The sequence below is a fragment of the Pituophis catenifer genome, unplaced genomic scaffold, assembly GCF_029215685.1.
Source record: "Pituophis catenifer annectens isolate HBS135680 unplaced genomic scaffold, rPitCat1.0.hap2 SCAF_12, whole genome shotgun sequence".
NCBI classification, from domain to species: domain Eukaryota; kingdom Metazoa; phylum Chordata; class Lepidosauria; order Squamata; family Colubridae; genus Pituophis; species Pituophis catenifer.
Window position 1 is genome coordinate 455,372 of NW_027256892.1, and position 22,129 is coordinate 477,500.

A 22,129-nucleotide genomic window follows, 5' to 3' on the forward strand; every position below is an offset into this window, starting at 1 on the left:
AAACAAGAAAGTTGAAACGAATAGAAGAAGGGAGAGAAGGGTAAGAGGGGAGAAGGAGAGGAATGGTTGTCGTGGAAGAAGAGAGGTATGGAATGGTAGAAGAACAGGGTTGTGCCTGACCTCAGGGGGCCGGAGTGGGTGTGGCCAGGGTGGGCGTGGCCAGCTCGACGTCACTCGTATTGGGGGCACCTGTGATGGCCCTAGCGTTCTGCCAAAGAAAACAGGCTCCCGAGCTCCGTTTTTGGCTGTGATGGCCTCCTGCAATCCTCAGCCAGTGAAAACGGAGCTCGGGAGGGCCACGTGCAGCTCTCCCGAGCTCTGTTTTCGCTGGCAGAGGCATCACAGGCTAGTCCTTCGCTGTTTCCAGGGCGGCCCCATGGGCCAGAGCTAAGCACCCCGCAGGCCGGATCCAGCCCCCGAGCCTTAAGTTTGACACCCCTGGTCTGGAGGAATAATAGAATGGAAACATAAAAGTAGAAAGTATGTCCGTCAACATCCAGCATGGCACAATGAAACAAGATTTTTACTAAATTTGCCCTTTAGCAAGTGGGGAATCCTGAATTCTTAAAAAGTGATCCCCTTCCCTCAATTTCTGCTACCTCCTCTCCAGGGGTGAGTTCTACTTACCGTATTTTTCGGAATATAAGATGCACCGGACTATAAGACGTACCTACCTTTTTTGGTGAGGAAAACAAGAAAAAGAAATCTACCTCTGCCTCCCAGCAATTTTGCCTCATTGCAGCAAACAGCAAACAGCCTGCTTTACTTTCAGTTTCGTTTTCAGCATAGCTTGATTAGCACAAGAAAAAAAAAAATCTGCTCCCAGCAATTTACTTCCTTGCAGCAAGGAGCAGAGCCCCGCATAAAACAGCTGAGAGCCAAACAGCTGAGAGTTGGGAGGCCGATCTAATCAACTTGTGCTAATTAGGCTGTGCTGAAGCTGAAAGGAGCTGTTTCTTCTTGCTGCTTGCTCCAAGGAGGTAAATTGCTGGGAGGCAGAGGCCAAATGCCAGTCTGTGGGCGGGGCTACATTCAGTGTATAAGATGCACCCAAATTTTCACCCCCTTTTAGGGGGGAAAAAGGTGCGTCTTATACTCCGAAAAATACGGTACCTTTACTACTGGTTTGCAACAGGACCACGTGCACACACTTCTGCACATGCGCAGATCACCCATGATGACGTCATGGCGGGTGGGCGGAGCCTCCTGCCGGTTTTACTACCGGTTCTATAGAACCGGACAGAACCGGGGGCAACCCATCACCGCTCCTCTCTCTTCTGTATAGGTATACAAAATCTATTTCAAGTTTAGTTGGGCAGCCAAAAAGTCCCCAATGGCCTCAGAAGCTTACCTCCACGTAATTAGCAGGGAAAATGCCCACCCTGCCGTGATGTTCTCCTTCAAGCCAGTTTTTGTCTACTTCTTTGTGGATGTAGACAATGTCACCTTTCTGTAAGGTCAGTTCTCTGAAAGACAAGCAGGTAAAATAAGGACCGCTTGATGGGCTGTAGGCTAAAATAAAGCCAGGTCATAAGACACACTTGAAAGTAAATCAGGAAGCTTGTAATTGGGGAGTGTGTCTGGCAAGAACATAGAATGCTTATCTACAGGAAATACGTATGTGTAAAACTTGTAGCAATTCTGGGCAGATAGAAAGCTGATAAAAGCAACAAGAGTTAGACAACTTGCAGGCCTCAGCTAAAAATTAGGAATACAGATGGCCTGCAGCCAATAAAATGTGCATTAGATAACTCCTGGGGCAGGGGTGGGTTCTAAATTTTTTTACTACCGGTTCTGTGGGCGTGGCTTATTTTGTGGGCATGGCTTGATGATCATGTGACAATTCTTTAGGATTTAGCAGAGGTACGGGTCTACCAAGCTTTTAACTTCTTGCAGAGCTGTACCGGTCTACTTATTTTGTTTTTGGAGGCACTGGTCTACCCATTTGTTTTTGCAGGCACTGGTCTACGTATTTATTTTTGCAGGCACCAGTCTACTCATTTGCTTTCTTTTACCACTGATCAGCTGTAGGGCGGCCCTTTGAAGCCCCACGGCAAGAGTTTAAACAGTTTTTTTCCCTCTAGCCGATAGCTGGGACTCAGGAGGCAGCAATAGATTGGGGGTGGGGCCAAATAAAAGGTAAGAATAATGCAGGGGTGGGAGGGCAGGGGTGGGGGGCAGAACTGGTTCGGTGACGTCATATCGTCACCGCTACCGGCTCAGCCGAACCGGGCCAAACCGGGAGGAACCCACCATTGTCCTGAGGTATTCATTAGCCAAGGTTTAGGAATAGGGACAGCTAGAGACCAATAGAACGAATTGTAGAATGATTACTAAAATGTTTATTAGATGATATTTCTCTCCTTGTCCCGCCTTCTCCTTTAGTGAAAATGTATAAAGCTTACTTAATCCTTTTTTTAAAAAAAATTTGATTTATATGCCGCCGTTCTCCGGAGACTCAGGGCGGCTTACAACGCGTTAAGCAATAGCCTTCATCCTTTTGTATATTTTATACAAAGTCAGCTTATTGCCCCCACAAACTGGGTCCTCAATTTACCCACCTTAGAAAGGATGGAAGGCTGAGTCGACCTTGAGCCTGGTGAGAATTGAATCTGCAGTAATTGCAGGCAGCTGGATGTTAAATGCTGCCTTAGGAGGCATTAGCCTTCTATGCCACTCAGGCTCCTTTGTTCTTGGTTCTTGGCATTTTGGCTAGGAGGACCCCTTTTCCTTGCAGTACTCCAATAAAAAGCAAACAGAAAACCTCCACCTCGTGTCTAGCGTCCAACATTGGCTTCGGCATCAGGCTCAGACCCGAAATTGGGGACAACACACTGTTAAAAATTCTTTCAGAGCGAACCTCCTTCAAGGGTCTTTTCAAGTCACTTCTCTGGGTTTGTACAAGCCACCTCCTGCTCAGGTTAAATAGCTTAATGCCACGATTGAGATAAATTGAACCCTTTCGCGTCGATCCTTTCGTGGCGTCCAAAGAATGTAGCTGTGGTTTTTCTAAAGCTATGTTGCTCCAGGAAATATTTTGTGCAGGACAGTGGGGTGTGTTCTAGGGTACATTCTCCACCCAAGCAGAAAAACAGTGAGAGCTGAAGAACTTGGGCAAAGCTTCACACAAGCAACTCATGTGATGTAGAAATGGGGGTGAGGAATCTTGTTGCACTTGGAAAGCACACTGGCTTTCCCCCCCCCCCCCCATTTAGTTTATATTCGATTTCAATCCTGCCTTTCTCCTCTGAATCGCTAACGCTATTTATTTATTTTTTAAAAAAAAAAAACTAAACTTTTCAATATTATTGCTTTTGTTTTTCAACTTGCGTTATCTGCTTTTGGTACTTTGTTAGAGTAGAAAGGCAGGATTCACACTGAAAGTCACGCTAAACTTCTTTTTCACAATTGAGAGCCTGTAAAAGGAGATGGTAGATTTTTTTGCTAAATGTTGAGACTACAAGGCAGAAAGTTTGTGGAGATTCTCAGTCATCCGGGCCTCGTGGTTGTCTCAAAGGTGCTTTTTTTAAAAAGGCAACTGAAGTATTTTTTTTTCCTTGCGGAAGAAGAAGTTTTGCTTCTCATCCAAGAAGCTTCATCAATTCTGACTGATGTTCTGATTGAAAGTTCTGACTGAGTTCTGATCAGTGAGTGGAAGAACTTTTGCTTCTCATCCAAGAAGCTTCATCCGTGCTGACTGAGGATCTGACTGACAGTTCTGACTGAGTTCTGATCAGTAAGTGGAAGAACTTTTGCTTCTCATCCAAGAAGCTTCATCAGTTCTGACTGATGTTCTGACTGACAGTTCTGATCAGTGAGTGGAAGAACTTTTGCTTCTCATCCAAGAAGCTTCATCAGTTCTGACTGATGTTCTGACTGACAGTTCTGATCAGTGAGTGGAAGAACTTTTGCTTCTCATCCAAGAAGCTTCATCAGTTCTGACTGATGTTCTGATTGAAAGTTCTGACTGAGTTCTGATCAGTAAGTGGAAGAACTTTTGCTTCTCATCCAAGAAGCTTCATCCGTGCTGACTGATGTTCTGACTGACAGTTCTGACTGAGTTCTGATCAGTAAGTGGAAGAACTTTTGCTTCTCATCCAAGAAGCTTCATCAGTTCTGACTGATGTTCTGACTGACAGTTCTGATCAGTGAGTGGAAGAACTTTTGCTTCTCATCCAAGAAGCTTCATCCGTTCTGACTGATGTTCTGACTGACAGCTCTGACTGAGTTCTGATCAGTGAGTGGAAGAACTTTTGCTTCTCATCCAAGAAGCTTCATCAGTTCTGACTGATGTTCTGACTGACAGTTTTGACTGACAGTTCTGTCTAGTGAGTGGATGAAGCCATGGTTAGTCTCTGTCAAATCCAATGGATCAAGAATGTTGCAGCTGGGGAACCAAGTGTATCTGGGTTGAGGTTCTTTGGAGCAGGTCACTATGACACTACCTAAATTTTCAATCCATGGCATAACAAGAGTTAAACATTCAACATGGTAAAACATTCTATATGTGGGTTAGAGCCATATGTTCCAACAGTACAGCATATGTTTTGCGTTCTAAACTGGCTAACTTCACATATGGCACTTCTAATGAAATTGAGATGTCCTCCCAAAATTCTGGCACTCGTAAGCTGGTTGGGAAAGGCTAGCAAAGATAATATGGGTCTAAATATATTATCGTAGCTGAATATTATCGACAGCACTGGAATTTCCTTTCGTGCATTATCCATAATACCTTCGTGTATACCAGATGACAGTCTAACATAGTCACTTTGCTGAAGCATAGTATTTTTGGGTGTAGTCAGTAGTTATTGGGGAAATTACTCAGGCACTTAATTGCATTTCATCATGGGGGAAAAAAAGGATAAGGCAGACGTATTGCAAAAACAGTATATTTGCATTTAACCTTCACTCAACTGAGTTTTAATAGGTTTTACTCTCAAGAACATGGTAAAAAACAAACAAACAGACAGAGTATTTCAACTCCCATCATCACTCAAAAGACTGCCCTGCTGGGATTTTGATCTCTTTGATATTGTTTCTGGCATATCCAGGTGTGGTCGCATTAAAGTGCATGGGAAAAGGAATTAACATTTCTGCTAGATTCCATATGCTGTATTTTTCGGACACTCCGGAGTATAAGATGCACCTACCTTTTTTGGTGAGGAAAACAAGAAAAAGAAGTCTGCCTCTACCTCCCAGCAATTTTGCCTCATTGCAGCAAACAGCAAACATCCTGCTTTACTTTCATTTTCATTTTCAGCATAGCTTGACTAGCACAAAAAAAAAAAATCTGCTCTCCGCAATTTACCTCTTTGCAGCAAGCAGCAGAGGCCCCCGCAAAACAGCTGAGAGCAAATCAGCTGAGAGTGGGGAGGCCGATCCAATCAACTTGTGCTAATTAGGCTGTGCTGAAGCTGAAATGAGCTGTTTCTTCTTGCTGCAAGGAGGTAACTGCTGTGAGGCAGAGGCCAAAGGGTGGGTGACAGTGGCAGGGCGGGGCTACATTCAGTGTATAAGATGCACCTATATTTTCACCCCCTTTTAGGGGGGAAAAGGTGTGTCTTATACTCTGAAAAATACGGTAGTAAGTACGGTGGGCTACCCTGATGTACCACTAGCTGACTGTGAGGAGAGAACGCAGTCAGACTTTGCAAGAGATGTGGTAAGGAGGAGGAGCAAGTGCAGTTGACAATAACAGAAGAACAAATTTGGAAGGGGTGGGGAAGGCTGTTTTCACCCTCCCCAGATGCATAGAGAGGATCTGGAGCCAGGGAGAAAGAAAAACGGGCCTTCCCCCCCCCCAGGCCCTCTTCTGGTGGGCCCAAAAGGGCCGAAAATCAGCTGACAGAGCTGAGCTGGCGTGCCAGGCAACATGACTCCGCGTGCCACCCATGGCATGCGTGCCATAGGTTCGCCATCACGGACCTATAAGATCCCTCCCAACTCTGTTAATCTGTTAAGTGGTTGCTGGAGCAGAACCAAAGAAATCAACTTCCTTTACCAAGTTTTTAAATGTCAATATAATTCATAGTGTTCGGTCCTATATTTGAAAGCGATATCTAATTATATCAAATGCTATAATTTAGTAACCACCTCTCGTGGCCATGCCAAAGGCTTTCAAGAGCTCAGAAAGACCTTGGGCCTCAATTCTGCGCTACAACAATCACAATTCACCCGCGTGGCAACAGCGCCAAGGCATTAAAATATTATATGGCTGCTAAAGGCTGCCAGATATTGCTACTTACTTTGGCGATTCTGCTTGGAAATCAAATTTGAGCCGGGCAGCTTTCATCTGGCAGGGGTGGGGGAAGAGAAATAAGTTAAAAGCAGACCCAGAGTCCAAAGCCGAATTAAAGGGCACTCAATTATTATTATTTATTATTTATTAGTCGCATTTCTATGCCGCCCAACTCCCTAGGAACTCTGGGCGGCTTACAGCAAAAAAACAATGTGAACAATATCCCATAAAACAATATCCCATGAAAAATTTTTAAAAGAACATTAAAAACTCATACACTCCAATTATAAAGAGAAACCGGGCACAGTAAAACATAAAAGAAAACCAGCCAAGAACACAACTACAAGTAGTCCTCAACTTATAACCACAACTGGGCCCGACATTTCTGTTGCTAAGTGAAACAGTCGTGAAGTCAGTTTGCTCCATTTTACAACCTTCCTTGCCACAGTTAAGTGAATCGCTGCGGTTAGTAATAAGCCGTCATTAAGTGAATCTGGGTCTCCAAACTTGGCAAATTTTAAGACTTGTGGACTTCATGCTGGCTGGGGAATTCTGGGAGTTGAAGTCCTCAAGTCTTAAAATTTGCCAAGGTTGGAGACGCCTGAGCTAGGAGAAGCCAAGTTGAGAAAGACTGACAGCCCACATAAATCCAATCTGCCTCCTTTTTGGTAGAAAATTGCACCTCACCTTCTTCTCATCTCTCTTGGGAGGACTATCTAGAAGGATTTCTGAAGAATCAAGGAAGGGACTTTGCCCAGGAAGTCTCAGAGGATCTGGATGAAGAAAAGAAGGGAAAGAGTGAATCTTTTGAACCGAAAGGAAAAAAAAGGAGAGCTAACTTTCAACCGATCATATAAACCGAATTTCAATAATACACTTTGCAAGAAACAGCAAATCCACATATATGCTGAGTAGAGATATTCATCTCCAACCATCTACAATACTTCCCTTGGAGCAAACTGTTCCTTACCCCATTTCTCTTATTTTACACATTCCTTTAATTTGAACATATATACACATAGACAACACAGCTACCCAGGTGAGCAAAATTAAGATTGGTGGATGGTTCAGTTCATTAGCCTAGAAAAGGGGGGGGGGGGAAACTGGAAGTAAAATGAAATGGAACAGAGCATGTTGGCATTCAGGACCTAAAAGGATTACTGTATTTTTCGGAGTATAAGACGCACCTTTTTCTCCCCAAAAAAGAGGGTGAAAATCTGGATGTGTCTTATACTCCGAATGTAGCCTGGCCCAGCTTCTCAAACGGAGGTTTCAGAGGCTGAAAAAAGCATCAGAAACGAAGCTTCAGAAAAAAAAGCCTCCAAACAGAGCTTCAGAAAAAAAGCCTCCAAACAGAGCTTCAGAAAAAAAGCCTCCAAACAGAGCTTTAGAGGCTTTTTTTCTGAAACAGAGTTTCAGAAGTTTCAGAGGCAGAAAAAAAAGCAAAAAAAAAAAAAAAGCAAGGCACACAGCTCACAACCAAGGAATCTGTTACTAAAATTCTAGGAACAGCTGATTGGGGGTATTCCGGGAGGCTGATCCACCTGCCAATCAGCTTTTTTCTTATTTTCCTCCCTAAAAACTAAGGTGCGTCTAATACTCCAAAAAATATGGTAATTGGGAGCAATTTTACTATTTGTCTTCTTCTGAGAGATGAGTGACTTGGGACTGGCTACAGCTCCCCAAACAGCAACAGAAAGGGAGTACATATATATGATTGCTCTCCAAAATCCCACTTGGTTCCCTAGCATCAAAAAAAAAAATTATCCATCTGGTCAAAATGCTTTTGTGTCACTACACTTCATCTATATTGAATAAGGAACAAAGGAAAACATTTTAGGAGACTGTTTTCATCTTTCTTAACAAGAATGGTCCGCAGCTCAACAAAATAGCTGACCACCCACTGAATTATGGCAAATTTCCAGAGTTAGATGCTTCAGCCCATGTATTCGCTGACTTGGCTGCAATTTGCATCATATTAGCATTAATATGTGAATCAAACTGTAATGAGGAGGGGGTGGAGGAAAGGACAATCTTCAGCCCAAAAGGAAAAAAGAAAAGTGGGGGGGGGTTATTCTTAGTTTGACATATCCTTCAGGAAATAACGTTCCATGTCTGTATCTCTAAAGAGATTGCAACTCATAGAAAAATATATATAGCGCATTATTTTAGAAGGGAGATGAAGAAAGAATATATATATACGATAAACGTTCTCAGAAGTGTTTTTTTTAAAAAAAAACATACAGTAAGAAACCTAGCAAGAAAGATTCTAAAGTATTTTTCATTGTCCACTTACAAGGATGGGATTTAACTGTCACCGAGTCTCTTTTCTGTTCAGAAGCTGAGAAACATGAACCACCAATCCTATATGAGATCTGAGAAGATCTACCGTGTTTCCCCGAAAATAAGACCCTGTCTTATGTTTTTTGAACCCCGAAATAAGCGCTTGGCCTTATTTTCAGGTAGGTCTTATTATTTTGGGGTGCGTGGAGCAAGATGGGGCTCCTCTTGCTGTCTTACCTGATTTCCAGCTCTGCACTTAAATATTTTCAGGGAGGGCTTATTTTCGGGCAGGAGGCTTATTTTAGCACATGCGCTCACAAGCCAGATTGGGCTTATTATCGGGGGATGTCTTATTTTCGAGGAAACAGGGTATTTTACCTCCTGCCTTTTCTAGGGCCTCTTTTCTTCCAAATTGGCACTTGATTACAGAAGGCGGCAAAGCATGCTCACTTTCCAAAAAATATGCTGTTTTTCCGAAAATAAGACCCAACCCCAAAATAAGCCCTAGCATGATTTTTCAGAATGCTCGTAATATAAACCTTACCCCAAAAATAAGCCCCAGTTAAGATCGTCAGCCAGACGGATGCATTTAGTGCCGTATTTCCCTGAAAATAAACCCTAACTGGAAAATAAGCCCTAATGTGTCTTTTGGAGCAAAAATTAATATAAGACCTGGTCTTATTTTCAGAGAAACACGGGTATATTTATCCCCTTGAATTGTTGAGTTGAATTACATGCCCACATTGTTCCATATAAACCCTGAGTCATACCGTTCCTGGGTAGAGAGTTGCTCCAGGTACTTCTGGTAACACCTGGGCTTCCTTTCTCCATTCTTGGGCTGGCTGGTATGTGGCCCGGGGCTACAGGATGGACACCAGAACTGGGCAATGGGCTGCCAAGTAAGAGAAGTTGGGGACACAGTGAAAGCAAGCTCAATCCAGCCAATGTAGGCAGTAAAATCAGATCTGTTTAATGACTAACTCACTGACACTTGACTTACAGATAGTATCTTGGACTCCATCATATCTCTGCGCATTTCATATCTACAATCTGACTAGGACCAACTCCATACAAGAGAGCCATGATGGCGCAGTGGTTAGAATGCAGTATTGCAGGCTAACTCTGCCCAGAGCCAGAAGTTCGATCCTGATGGGACTCCAGGTTGACTCAGCCTTCCATCCTTCTGAGGTCAGTAAAATGAGGAGCCAGATTGTTGGAGGCAAATATACTGACACTGTAAACCACTTAGAAAGGGCTGAAAAGTGCAATTACTATTGCTAATCTTATCATGCCCCTTCAATAAAAGGAGAAGCATGCCACGTAGAAAAGAGGCCTTTGCATCTTGAAGATGGGAATACAGTCAATAATCCACGAACAAGCAGCACCTCTCGGTGATCCTTTCCAATAATGAAAGACTCTACCTTCCTCAACTTCCAATCTCCTCTATTTCTAAGACTAGCCTTGATCCACCCAAACCTCCTTCCCTCGTCCTTGTGGAATCAAAGCTCAGAGGTTTATCTCCAGCTCTTCTTTCCACAAATAACTAGCAGGCCTCTCTGAAGTCCTCATCCAAGCCAGGGGCCCTTGGAGATGTCTTAGCAAGTCAAGGTCAAGTTGAACAGGAAGTGTGGAGGCAACAAGAAGAACCTGGCATACAGCAAATATTTTGCTGATGTACAACTTCAGTCCTTTTAAATTGTTTTAATGCAGGAATGTCCAAGCTTGGCAACTTTTAAGACTTGTGGACTTCAACTCCCAGAACTGCCCAGCCATCAATGTTGGCTGGAGAATTCTTGGGAGTTGAAGTCCACAAATCATAAAGCTGCCAAGTTTGAAGACCTCTGGTGTATACCAATAGTATCTCTTGTTACTGCTCACTTTGTAAGTGTCTCAAAGGTTTGAGCCTTGAATGTATTTCAAAGCAGGCATCGTACCTAGAAATGAAAACTTTCACTGAGTTTTATATCCCGTGATAAGGCATGCATCAAAATTGTCAATTTTGTCAGTTACTAGTATTGAAAATTAGATACGTTTGCCTTTGTTTGTTTATATTTCTGTGTGTGTGTCTTGTTTTTTGCGTATTATGTTTCTTTTTGTACTGTGTATTTTAATCTTTGGAATGTAATAAACATTTTTTAAAAAAAAAATGTCAATTTTTGGAAGCCGACTTGCCTGTTTTGTGCAAAAGACAAATAAGAATGCAACCAGGCAGGAGGGCAAACAGCTGAGCTTCAGTGCTTACTAATTTTATTTCTGAACCACTATAAAACGGTCCCTGGCCTCGTGCATCTAAAAAGTACCACAATCTGATGGTTACGTTTTGGCTCAACAAGTTGTATGAATGCCACACTGTGGGTTGTATGTTGTGATGTACATCTTAGCGTTGCTATGTAAACCTGGCCACTAAATTAGTCAACAAGCCATTACTAAAACAATGTGTAATCCAGCCTACACACACACACACACACACACACACACATACAGTACACACACCCAGAGACTATACAGTTTCGACAAGGAACGTATCATCATTTCACCTTTCATAATCGTAAGATGTTATTAAGTTTTCGTGGAATGGATGTTGGAGGGGGGCAGGGAGGGCCCAGAATCTAAAATCCACATTCTTGCTCAACTATGAAGCACTTAAAGTAATCTTTTGAGTTCAAGTGGCTTAGTGAAGGAGGCCAATTGCCTAGGTTTGCAAACACAAACATTCCCCAATTAGCTGTCCCAACTGGGCCAACGCTATAGAGGTAGTCCTCGATTTACGACCACAATTGAAGTGAACCCCTGCAGTTGTTAAGTTAGTAACATGGTTGTTAAGTGAATCTGGCTTCCCCATTGTTTGTCAGAAGATCGCAAAAGGGGATGACATGACTCTGGGCAGCAGTGATGGGTTGCCCCCGGTTCAGACCGGTTCGCAAGAACCGGTGGGAGGCCCCGCCCTTCGTCTCAGATGTCATTGTCGTCGATCTGCGCATGCACAGAAGCTTCTCCAACCTTGGCAACTTTAAGATTTATGGACCTCAAATCCCATTCTGGGAGTTGAGGTCCACAAGTCTTAAAGTTGCCAAGGTACCGGCTGAGGAATTCTGGGAATAGAAGTCCACAAGTCTTAAAGTTGCCAAGGTGACGGCTGAGGAATTCTGGGAGTTGAAGTCCACAAGTCTTAAAGTTGCCAAGGTGACGGCTGAGGAATTCTGGGAGTTGAAGTCCACAAGTCTTAAAGTTGCCAAGGTGACGGCTGAGGAATTCTGGGGGTTGAAATCCACAAGTCTTAAAGTTGCCAAGGTGACGGCTGAGGAATTCTGGGAATTGAAGTCCACAAGTCTTAAAGTTGCCACGGTGCTGGCTGAGGAATTCTGGGAGTTGAAGCCCACAAGTCTTAAGACCCCTGCTATTTATGTAACCGTCATAAATATGAACCAGTTGCAAAGCATCTGAATTTTGATTGTGTGATTAAGGGGATGTTGCAGCAGTCATAAGTGTGAAAAATGACCATGTCACTTTTTTCAATGCCGTCGTGACTTTGGTCACTAAACGAACTGTTGTAAGTCGAGGACTAACTGTAGTTACCAAACCACATTTGAACCTAGAGTATTCTGTGAACAGCCACTGTCTCTCAACTTGAATTATTTTACAGGATTATCAGACAGACAAAAAGGAGGGAACGAATCAGGCATTCCATCCTAAAGTCATCATATGACAGTTAATAACTCTATAATGAATCTTGAAAATATTCAAGATGAAGGAATTGCAGTGGCAAAAATACTAATTTCGGGATATGGTACAAATTGATATAGTGATATCTTTACACAGATATAGTCCTTGAGTTACAACCATTCATTTAGAGACCATTTGAAGTGAACCATTGATCGGCCCCTGCAAAAAAGTGACTTATGACCGTTTTTCACACTTACAACCGTTGCAGCATCCCCCACAGTCATGTGATCAAAATTCAGATGCTTGACAACTGACTCATTTGTGACGGTTATAATGTGACCCCCCCCTTTTGTGACTTTCTGACGAGCAAAATCAATTGGAAAGGAGGAGCCTGGATAGCTCAACAGACAGAGCACTGTAATTTAACACCAGCTGTCTGCAATTAAAGTAAGATCGAATCTTGCCAGGCTCAAGGTTGACTCAGCCTTCCATCCTTTCTAAGGTAGGTAAATTGAGGACCCAGTTTGTGGGGGTAATAAGCTGACTTTGTATAAATATACAAAAGTATGAAGGCTATTGCTTCACGCATTGTAAGCCACCCTGAGTCTCCGGAGAAGGGCGGCATATAAATCAAATTAACTTTAAGCCTGGAGAACTTCAACTCCCAGAATTCCCCAGCCAGCTTTGCTCCGAGATATGGTCTGGACCAGGAGTCTCCAACTTTGGCAACTTTAAGCCTGGAGGACTTCAACTCCCAGAATTCCCCAGCCAGCTTTGCTCCGAGATATGGTCTGGACCAGGAGTCTCCAACTTTGGCAACTTTAAGCCTGGAGGACTTCACCTCCCAGAATTCCCCAGCCAGCTTTTCCAGAAGACAACATTCAGCCAGCTCTCCAAGAAGGCCATCAAAAATTAGAATCTAACTCATGTTCCCCGACACATTTTCTCTTCCCCTCTGTCGCTATAGTCCCGATAGCCAGACTGTTTTCTCTTTCGATGACTCTAAACATATCTTGCTTGCTTCTTTTGTTTTTTTTGTCTGCGTGTATGAGACAGGATGTACAAAACAGGATGAGTCCTGATAAGGAGGGCCTTGCTACTTCAGACCGAAAAGTCCACAGAGTTCACCGTCCCACGAAATACTTTACTGAGTTTCTCAATTTTGGCGACTTTAAGAAGGGTGTGTGAACTTCAGAAGGGTGTGAAGTCCACGCTCCGTAAAGTCGCTAAAGTTAAGAAACGCTGGAATAGTTTTTTTTTTCAGCGCCAGATCTTCACTGCTCTGCTCAGCTAATGCAATTAGTCCTATGCCCTGCGGTTCGCTTCCTCTCTCTGCCAACCCAAACCTTCCCAGATACATTGCTTCCAGACATGGAAGCTCTTTTTGCCAGGAGTCTGGGCGGGATGCTACAGTTCAGCAGGCAGAAAGTTCAGCTCATCTCTTCTCTTAACACATACACCCACAAACACACCACTCCCTGCAAGGGAAAAAGGAGCAGCGCTCCTGAATGAAGGAAAAACAAAAACCTTCTAACTCTCAAAACTTTTCCTCTTTCAACCCTCCAGTTACAACAAACTTTCTCCAACGTGCTGCAGATCGGAAATGCAATCCAACGCATCTGGAGACTATTTAGTGATGGGAAGCTACTCTCCTCCTCCTCCCTTCAGCATGCTGCACCCCTTTGCCTTGCCTTGCTTTCCATCCCACCTCCCTTTTGCAAATTTTTCTCCAGCCAGCCAGGCAGGCGGGCAGGCAGCAGATCCACCCCGAGATGCTTTCGGGATGACGCTACCCTTGCCAGCCAAGGTGTGGCCGGCTGGCAGCTAGAAGGAAGCAGCAAGTGGCAAGCTGGGCACTCTGCGTGCCAGCACCTAACAGTTGTGCCAGGCTCTCCCCCTCCCCGCATACCCTCCAACACCCTACCCAATTCCACATACTCACCAGCGGGCAGGGAAGGCCAGGGAAGAGGAACCAGCCGGGGAATTCTGCGTAGAGAAAGGGAAAAAAAGAGAGCTGACACAGAGAGCGGTGTGGGGAAGAGTCTGAATTCGTGTTGCAGGCGGAAACCAGCAGCCAGCAACAAAATAGTTAGCCAGCAGAGAGGGAGGGAGGGAGGGAGGGAGGAAGGGAGGGAGGGAAGCAAGTCCCAGGCAGGGTGCTGGGAAAACCAGAGGAGTGGTGGTGGGGAGGGGGGGGGAAGAAGGCAGGCAAGCAGGACACAGCAGGGTCCTAAAGGCCAACTGGTCTAAAGGAGAACAGGCAGGATGGATGGATACCCAGCTGGGCAATTGGGAGAGGCACCGCTAAAATTCTGTTTTTTGACTAATCCCATCAAATGCCCAGTGGACAAACAAACATCCCCCTTCTTTCAAAAGAATCAAATTGGAGAAATTTCTAAAAATCTACGAAGGAATTTGATGTTTATGTTTATGTTTTATTAAATTTATATACCGCCCTACTCCCGAAGGACTCAGGGCGGTGAACAGGCGCAAAATAAAATACATAAATACAAAAGTTAGAAACGTAATTAAAACCAAATTAAATAATTTAGCCCGAGACAATTAAAAATCCCAATAATTTAAAACAAATTAAAATTTCAATTTTTGGTCAATATTGGAAAAGGGATGTTTTGCCTACTATTGAAGAATGGACTTTGAAGGTGGCCAGTTTTGCAGAAATGGCGAAGATATCAGCATACTTAAAAGACCGGACTCAAGAGACTTATGCATGGGAGTGGAAGAAATGGATAGATTATGTGCAGAATAAATACCAAACTAGGAAGTACCAGATAGCTTTCAGTTGAATGTTGTGTAGAAATGTATAGTATATAGGGGGTAGAATAGTTCAATGTCATGTAGAAATGTATAGTACACAGTGGGTAGAATAGAAGGGCGGTAAAGTATGATATGATATAAAATGATTTGGATTTGGATTTCATCTTGGGGAAGTCATGGGAGGAGGGGAGGGTTAGGGAGGGTTAGGGAGGGAAAGGGGGAGGGAAATGGGGAAAAATTTGTATTTGTAAAACTTTTTCAATAAAAATAAATAAATAATAAAAAAAAAGAAAAAAATTTCAATTTAAAAAATTTAAAAGAAAGGGGAGAAAATTAGGCCAGGCCGGCTTGCTGGAATAGGAGGGTCTTAAGAGCATGGCGGAAAGTGCGCAACGATTTCCTGACGGCGAGAACAATTAAACAGCGGGAGGACGCTGACTTAAATCCAGAAGTTGAGGGATGTTCCATCAATGGAGGTTTTTAAGAAGAGAGCGGACCAGCATTTTTCTGAAATGGTACAATAGCAGTGTTTCTCAACCTTGGTAGCTTGAAGATGGGTGGACTTCAATTCCCAGAATCCCCCAGCCAGCAGCGCTGGCTGGGGGATTCTGGGAGTTGAAGTCCACCCATCTTCAAGCTTCCAAGGTTGAGAAACACTGTACTATAGGATCTCCTGTTTGAGCAGGGGTTGGACTAGATGACCTCCAAGGTCCCTTCCAACTGTATGGTCCTGTTACTGAATTCAATTTCATCTATTGTTGACGGTTCAGGTTTCTCATTTTGATGCTTGATGTTTTTAATATTTCTAACGTTTCATTGCTTACATTTTATTTATTTCTATCCCGCCTTTTTAATTATTTTTGCAAATAACGCAAGGCAACAAAGATACACAACATGCACAATACTCCTTCCTCCTCCTCTTTTCCCCACAAAACAACCCTGTGAGGTAGGTTGAGCCAAGAGAGAAGGATTGGCTCAAAGTTACCTAGCCGTCTCTCATGACGATGGTAAGACTTGTTATTTATTTGTTTGTTTGTTTATTATGTTTTATGTTTTTATGATAATATAAAATGCCCAGACTTCCTTGATAGTGAGATGGGCAGCATATAAATTTAATTAATAAATTTAAAAAATTATTTATTTATTTATTGGTTCGATTTATATGCCGATTCGATTGATATAATTTTTATTTATTAATAGCCATAAATAACAACTGTTTCCTATCTGCTTTAATTTGGGGGGGATTTTTAATTCTACTTCATTTGACATCATTTATAAAAGCAGCCTGAGATGGTGAGAAGGATAGCATAAAAATTTAATAATGAATAAATAATATTTTAATTTCAGGCATTACAGAATAATGGGGTTGCAACACTAAAGAGGTGTGGTAACAAAGATAAGCCCCACTGAAGGCAAATTCACACAGTGTGTCAGCCTCTGATTAATTAACCTTACATTACTATACTATACTTGTGTTTCCTGTATAAATATACAGAGGTTTTATTTATTATTTACTCACTTATTAAACGTACAGGCTGCCCAATCCTGTTATAAGTCTGGGAGGTATACAGTACAGCGGGAAACAATTGAAAACAATAGAGTGCAAAGCAATATTAAAACAAACATCTGGGAAATGTACTGTACTACCAAGAGCCTTGGTAGTACAGTGGTCTAAAGCACCCTGTTATTAACACAGCTGCCTGCAATTACTGCAGGTTCGAATCTTACCAGGCTCAAGGTTGACTCAGCCTTCCATCCTTTCTAAGGTAGGTTAAATGAGGACCCAGTTTGTAGGGGCAATAAGCTGACTTTGTATAAATATACAAAAAGGATGAAGGCTATTGCTTAACGCATTGTAAGCCGCCCTGAGTCTCCGGAGAAGGGCGGCATATAAATCAAATTTAAAAAAATAAAATAAAATTTGAGCCAGTTTGGCCTAGTGGTTAAAGCACCACTAGAAAGCCAGAGTTTGAACCCTGAATTCAAGTCCTGTCTTAGTCATAAAAAACAGCTGGGTGTCTTTAGTCCAGTCCAGTGGTGGGTTTCAAATTTTTTTACTACCGGTTCTGTGGGTGTGGCTTGGTGGGCGTGGCATGGCTTGGTGGGTGTGGCTTGGTGGGCGTGGCAGGGGAAGGATACTGTAAAATCTCCATTCCCTCCCCACTCCAGGGGAAGGATACTGCAAAATCTCCATTTCCACCCAATCAGCTGGGACTCGGGAGGCAGAGAATAGATGGGGGCGAGGCCGATCAGAATTTTTACTACCGGTTCTCCGAACTACTCAAAATTTCCGCTACCGGTTCTCCAGAACTGGTCAGAACCTGCTGAAACCCCATCTCTGGTCCAGTCCCTCTCTCTCTCAGCCCAAACACCTCACAGGGTTGTTGCTACAGGGAAAATAGGAAGGGGGAAGGAGGATTGTGTGTGTTCGCTGCCTTGAGTTATTGATAAAAATAATAAAGGCGGGATGTAAATAAATAAAATATATAAAAATATATTTACAGAGCAAACATTCCATCAGGAGTCCAACCCCACTCTGTCCTAAGGCTGGGAGTTCAGCCAGTTGTAAGTGTTTGTTTGAAAAGGGTTGTGGGAAGCATACAAATTTTTTTGGGGGGGGGTGATTGTTCCACCTGCTGAGATCTTGATTAATTGATGTTGATCCGATCTTATAAAATACAACAGATGATTCACAAATCAGCCGACCACATTTTATTATACCGGGCTGTGCAAACACCATCACTCAGAATTACTTCCCCGCAAACACTATCGCATCTTATTTTATTTTATTTATTCGTTCAGTGTCAATTATGGTGCTAGAAAAGACTATAGGAAGTTCTCAACCTACAACCATTCAATTAGTGACCTTTTGAAGTTATAACGGCACCGGAAAAAGTGACTTAAGGTTTTTTTTCACACTTATGACCATTGCATGATCAAAATTCAGATGCTTGGCAATTGGTTCATATTTATGACAGTTGCAGAATCCCAGGGTCATGTGATCTCCTTTTGCGACCTTTGGATAAGCCAAGTCAGTGGGGAAGCGAGACTCACTTAACAACCAGGTTATTAACTTAAGTACTGCAGTGATTCATTTAACGCCTGGGGCAAGAAAAGTCATAAAATGGGGCCAAACTCACTTAACAACTGTTTAACTTAGCAATGGAAATATTGTGGTCGTACAGTGAGAAAAAATTAATTAGTGCGAATGGCTTACTTCCAAAAGTTGTGGAGTATCTGTCCTGAAAATACCAGTGGATAGCCAATAAAACATACAACATACAACATGCTGTCTGGCTGGGGAACTCTGGGAGTTGAAGTTCACTCAGTGGTGGGATTCAAATAATTTAACAATCGGTTCTCTGCCCTAATGATTTCTTCCAACAACCAGTTCATCAAACTGCTCAGAAAGTTAACAACCGGTTCTCCCGAAGGGGTGCGAACCGGCTGAATCCCATCACGGAGTTCACTCATTTGGAAATTGACGTTTTTGAAAAAAAATGCTGATATAGAAGCCACTGTGTAAAATCCACTAACAGAAACAATATACAAGAAACCAGAATAACCTGCTTTCTGGTTTTTTCCCCCCCTCCTTGAATGTTACAATCTCTACGAACTGATTGTGACTGATCCTTCTCTGCTACAGCTGTGGAATATGGAATAAACATCAATATCTGACTGCATTATATAAATACAGGTGGAGGAGAGACACAAAGGGGAGACTAGACCAACCGAAGTCTATAAATAGCTACTGTTGTCAACCTTTTACTTAAGGGCTCCATTTATGTTTATGCGTGTCCTAAAAAAAACTTTCGTTTGTTTTCCTTTAGCCTTTTACATGCAGAGTTAAGCTGATCGTTTCAGGAACAGGCATGCCAGAATGAGAGTTTTTGGGTAGACTCCAGTTAAAGGCATGAAAGTACAGCCAACGAAATAGATTATGTGGTTTTTCAACGTGATTACAGGTAGTCCTCGGCTTACGACAGTTTGGCAGTTCGAATCTCACCAGGCTCAAGGTTGACTCAGCCTTCCGTCCTTCCGAGGTGGGTAAAATGAGGACCCAGATTGTTGGGGGCAAGAGGCTGACTCTGTAAAACCGCTTAGAGAGGGCTGTAAAAGCACTGTGAAGCGGTATATAAGTCTAAGTGCTATTGCTATTGTCCTTCCTTCCTTCTTTCCTCCCTCCCTCCCTCCCTCCCTCCTTCCTTCCTTCCCAGTGATTAGAATGCAGCATTGCAGGCTAACTCTGCCCACAGCCAGGGCTTCAATCCTGACCGGCTCAAGGTTGACTCAGCCTTCCATCCTTCCGAGGTGGGTAAAATGAGGACCCAGATTGTTGGGGGCAAGAGGCTGACTCTGTAAACAGCTTAGAGAGGGCTGTAAAGCACTGTGAAGCGGTATATAAATCTAAGTTCTAATCCTTCCTTCCTTCTTTCCTCCCTTCCCTTCCCTTCCCTTCCCTCTGCCTACTGCCAGCAGTTTGATCCTGACTGGCTCAAGGTTGACTCAGCCTTCCATCCTTCCGAGGTGGGTAAAATGAGGATACAGATTGTTGGGGGGACAATATGCTGACTCTGTAGACTGCTTAAAGAGTGCTGTAAAACACTGTGAAGCGGTATATAAGTCTAAGGGCTATTGCTATTGCAACAGCGTTGGGAAAAAATAACTTATGACCATTTTTCACACTTACGACCATTGCAGCATTCCCAGGATCATGTGATCAAAATTTGAATGCTTGGCTCATATAAATATGAATGCCTGGTTCATATTTATGATGGTTGCAGTGTCCCAGGGCCCATGTGATTCCCCTTTTTCCAACTTCTGACAAGCAAAGTCAACGGGGAAGCTAGATTCACTTAACGACTGTGTTACTAACTTGACAAATGCAGTCATTTGCTTAACAACGATGGCAAGATAGTTCATAAAATGAGGCAAAACTCCCTTAACCACCACCGTCTCACTTAGCAACAGAGATTTTGGGCTCCGTTGTGGTTGTAAGTCGAGGACTACCTATATATCTGAGTATCGCGAGTCCTCTAAAGCCAATAATAATCTGAAATGAAACAGATAAATTTAGAAAGCACTGAGAGCCAAGGTCACAAGGGAGATGAAAGCATGGGTTCTAAAATAGAACAAAAACTTTATTGTCACTTTAAATGCACACTAATCAGCATAGATAGATGATAGATAGATAGATAGATAGATAGATAGATAGATAGATAGATAGATAGATAGATAGATAGATAGATAGATAAAATATGTGGGTATATGCATAATTTTGTATTTATTTGTTTGTCATGTTTATGAAGTCTATATTGTAGATGGAGACCCTTAAGAGAGCTGTATGAAACAAAATTTTACTGTAATGTATGTGGCTAAGATGCTGAGCTTGTCAATCGAAAGGTCGGCAGTTCAGCGGTTCGAATCCCGAGTGGCGTGTAACGGGGTGAGCTCCAGTAGTGGATTGCCCCCGGTTCGTACCAGTTCACAAGAACTGGTAGTAAAACTAGCGGGAGGCTCTGCCCACCGCCCCAGATGTCATCATCAGCAATCTGCGCATGCGCAGAAGTTTCCCGTTGCAAACCGGTAGTAAAGGTAAGTAGAACCCACCCCTGGTGAGCTCCCGTGACTTGTCCCAGCTTCTGCCAACCTAGCAGTTCGAAAGCCCGTAAAAAATGCAAGTAGAAAAAATAGGGACCACCTTTGGTGGGAAGGTAACAGCATTCCGTGCGCCTTTGGCGTTGAGTCATGCCGGCCACATGACCACGGAGACGTCTTCGGACAGCGCTGGCTCTTCGGCTTTGAAACGGAGATGAGCACCGCCCCCTAGAGTCAGGAACGACTAGCACATATGTGCGTGGGGAACCTTTACCTTTACTGCCGATTAGTGTACATTCAAAGTGACCATAAAGTTAGTCCAAGCCTAACACATTAAAATGAAATTTCGTTGCATTGCACTCTCAAAAGGTAACTGTTATGCATACAAACGATACAGGGAAACATCACAGTCTAGTTCGAATGTACACATATACATGGAAACTTCTAATCAAGGAGAGAAGCAACCTAGACCTAAGAAGAAATTTCCTGACAGTCAGAACAATTAATCAGTGGAAAAACTTGCCTCCAGAAGTTGCGAATGCTCCAACACTGGAAGTTTTTAAGATGTTGGATAACCATTTGTCTGAAGTGGTGTAGGGTTTCCTGCCTAAGCAGGGGGTTGGACTAGAAGACCTCCAAGGTCCCTTCCAACTCTGATTCTATTCTATTCTATTCTATTCTATTCTATTCTATTCTATTCTATTCTATTCTATTCTATTCTATTCTATTCTATTCTATTCTATTCTATTCTATTCTATTCTATTCAATCCTCTCCTCTCCTCTCCCCTCCATTTCATTCCATTCCATTCTGAAAATAAGAATCCTGAGAGTTTACAAGACAGGTGGCATAAGGAACCAAGCTATTACAAAATCTACTAGTCCTGCTAGAAATACTTCAAAACCTCCTCCCAGAGGGGAGCAACAGAAAACAGACTGTGGAGTGGGTATGTGGTGGCCTCTCACAACTCCATCATAACGCTGTGTTGGCATTACTAAGGCCTACAAAAACAACAACTGAGTTTTTCAAATTTCAATTTCATAAGATACATTGGAAAAATAGCATTTCCCCCCCCCCTCCTTGCATTTAATAATGCTCCTTCCCTCTCCTTTTTTTTTTTTTTTAAAAAAAATTAGATTTCAACAATATTTGGAAGGGCTCTTGAAGGCCACGCTGGAGGCTATTGGTTTTGAGTCCAAGCCATTTTAGGAATGCGTTGTCTGTGCTATGCCACTGGGGGAGGAAGCAAATTGGGGGGTGGGGGGGAGAGGGGAAGCTTTACCTTACAGATAAGTTGCTGTTGCTCCAGGTTTCTAATATCCTTGTCCAACTCTTCGCTGAGCTGCCGCAGTTCCTTCTCCAGTAACTCCTGGCAGAGGAGAAAGAAACACGTAGCTTTAGGAGTGTAGCGGCTGGGTTGCGGAGACCACGGAAAGAAAGACGAGTAGCCCACGGCTGCCTGGTTGAGTCAAGAGGGAAGCGTGCCCAGGCTGAAGTGGTGCCCACCGCGGTGCCAGAGGGCCAAGCTCTGGTCCTGCCAACACGGGTGGAGTCAGTCTGTACTCCCTGCTACC

At 43.2% G+C, this 22,129-nt stretch overlaps 1 protein-coding gene across 1 annotated transcript in view; it reads right to left on the minus strand.

Annotated features, from left to right (window-relative positions):
- Positions 1-22,129, minus strand: part of SORBS3 (sorbin and SH3 domain containing 3) — an 89,825-nt gene that overhangs the window by 15,941 nt on the left and 51,755 nt on the right. The window contains exons 11-16 of the mRNA XM_070952237.1: positions 21,838-21,924; positions 14,127-14,170; positions 9,292-9,413; positions 6,926-7,011; positions 6,246-6,292; positions 1,352-1,466 (exon numbers count right to left, since the gene is read on the minus strand). Coding sequence (XP_070808338.1) covers positions 1,352-1,466; positions 6,246-6,292; positions 6,926-7,011; positions 9,292-9,413; positions 14,127-14,170; positions 21,838-21,924 — 501 coding nt within the window. The remainder of the gene's footprint in view (positions 1-1,351; positions 1,467-6,245; positions 6,293-6,925; positions 7,012-9,291; positions 9,414-14,126; positions 14,171-21,837; positions 21,925-22,129) is intronic.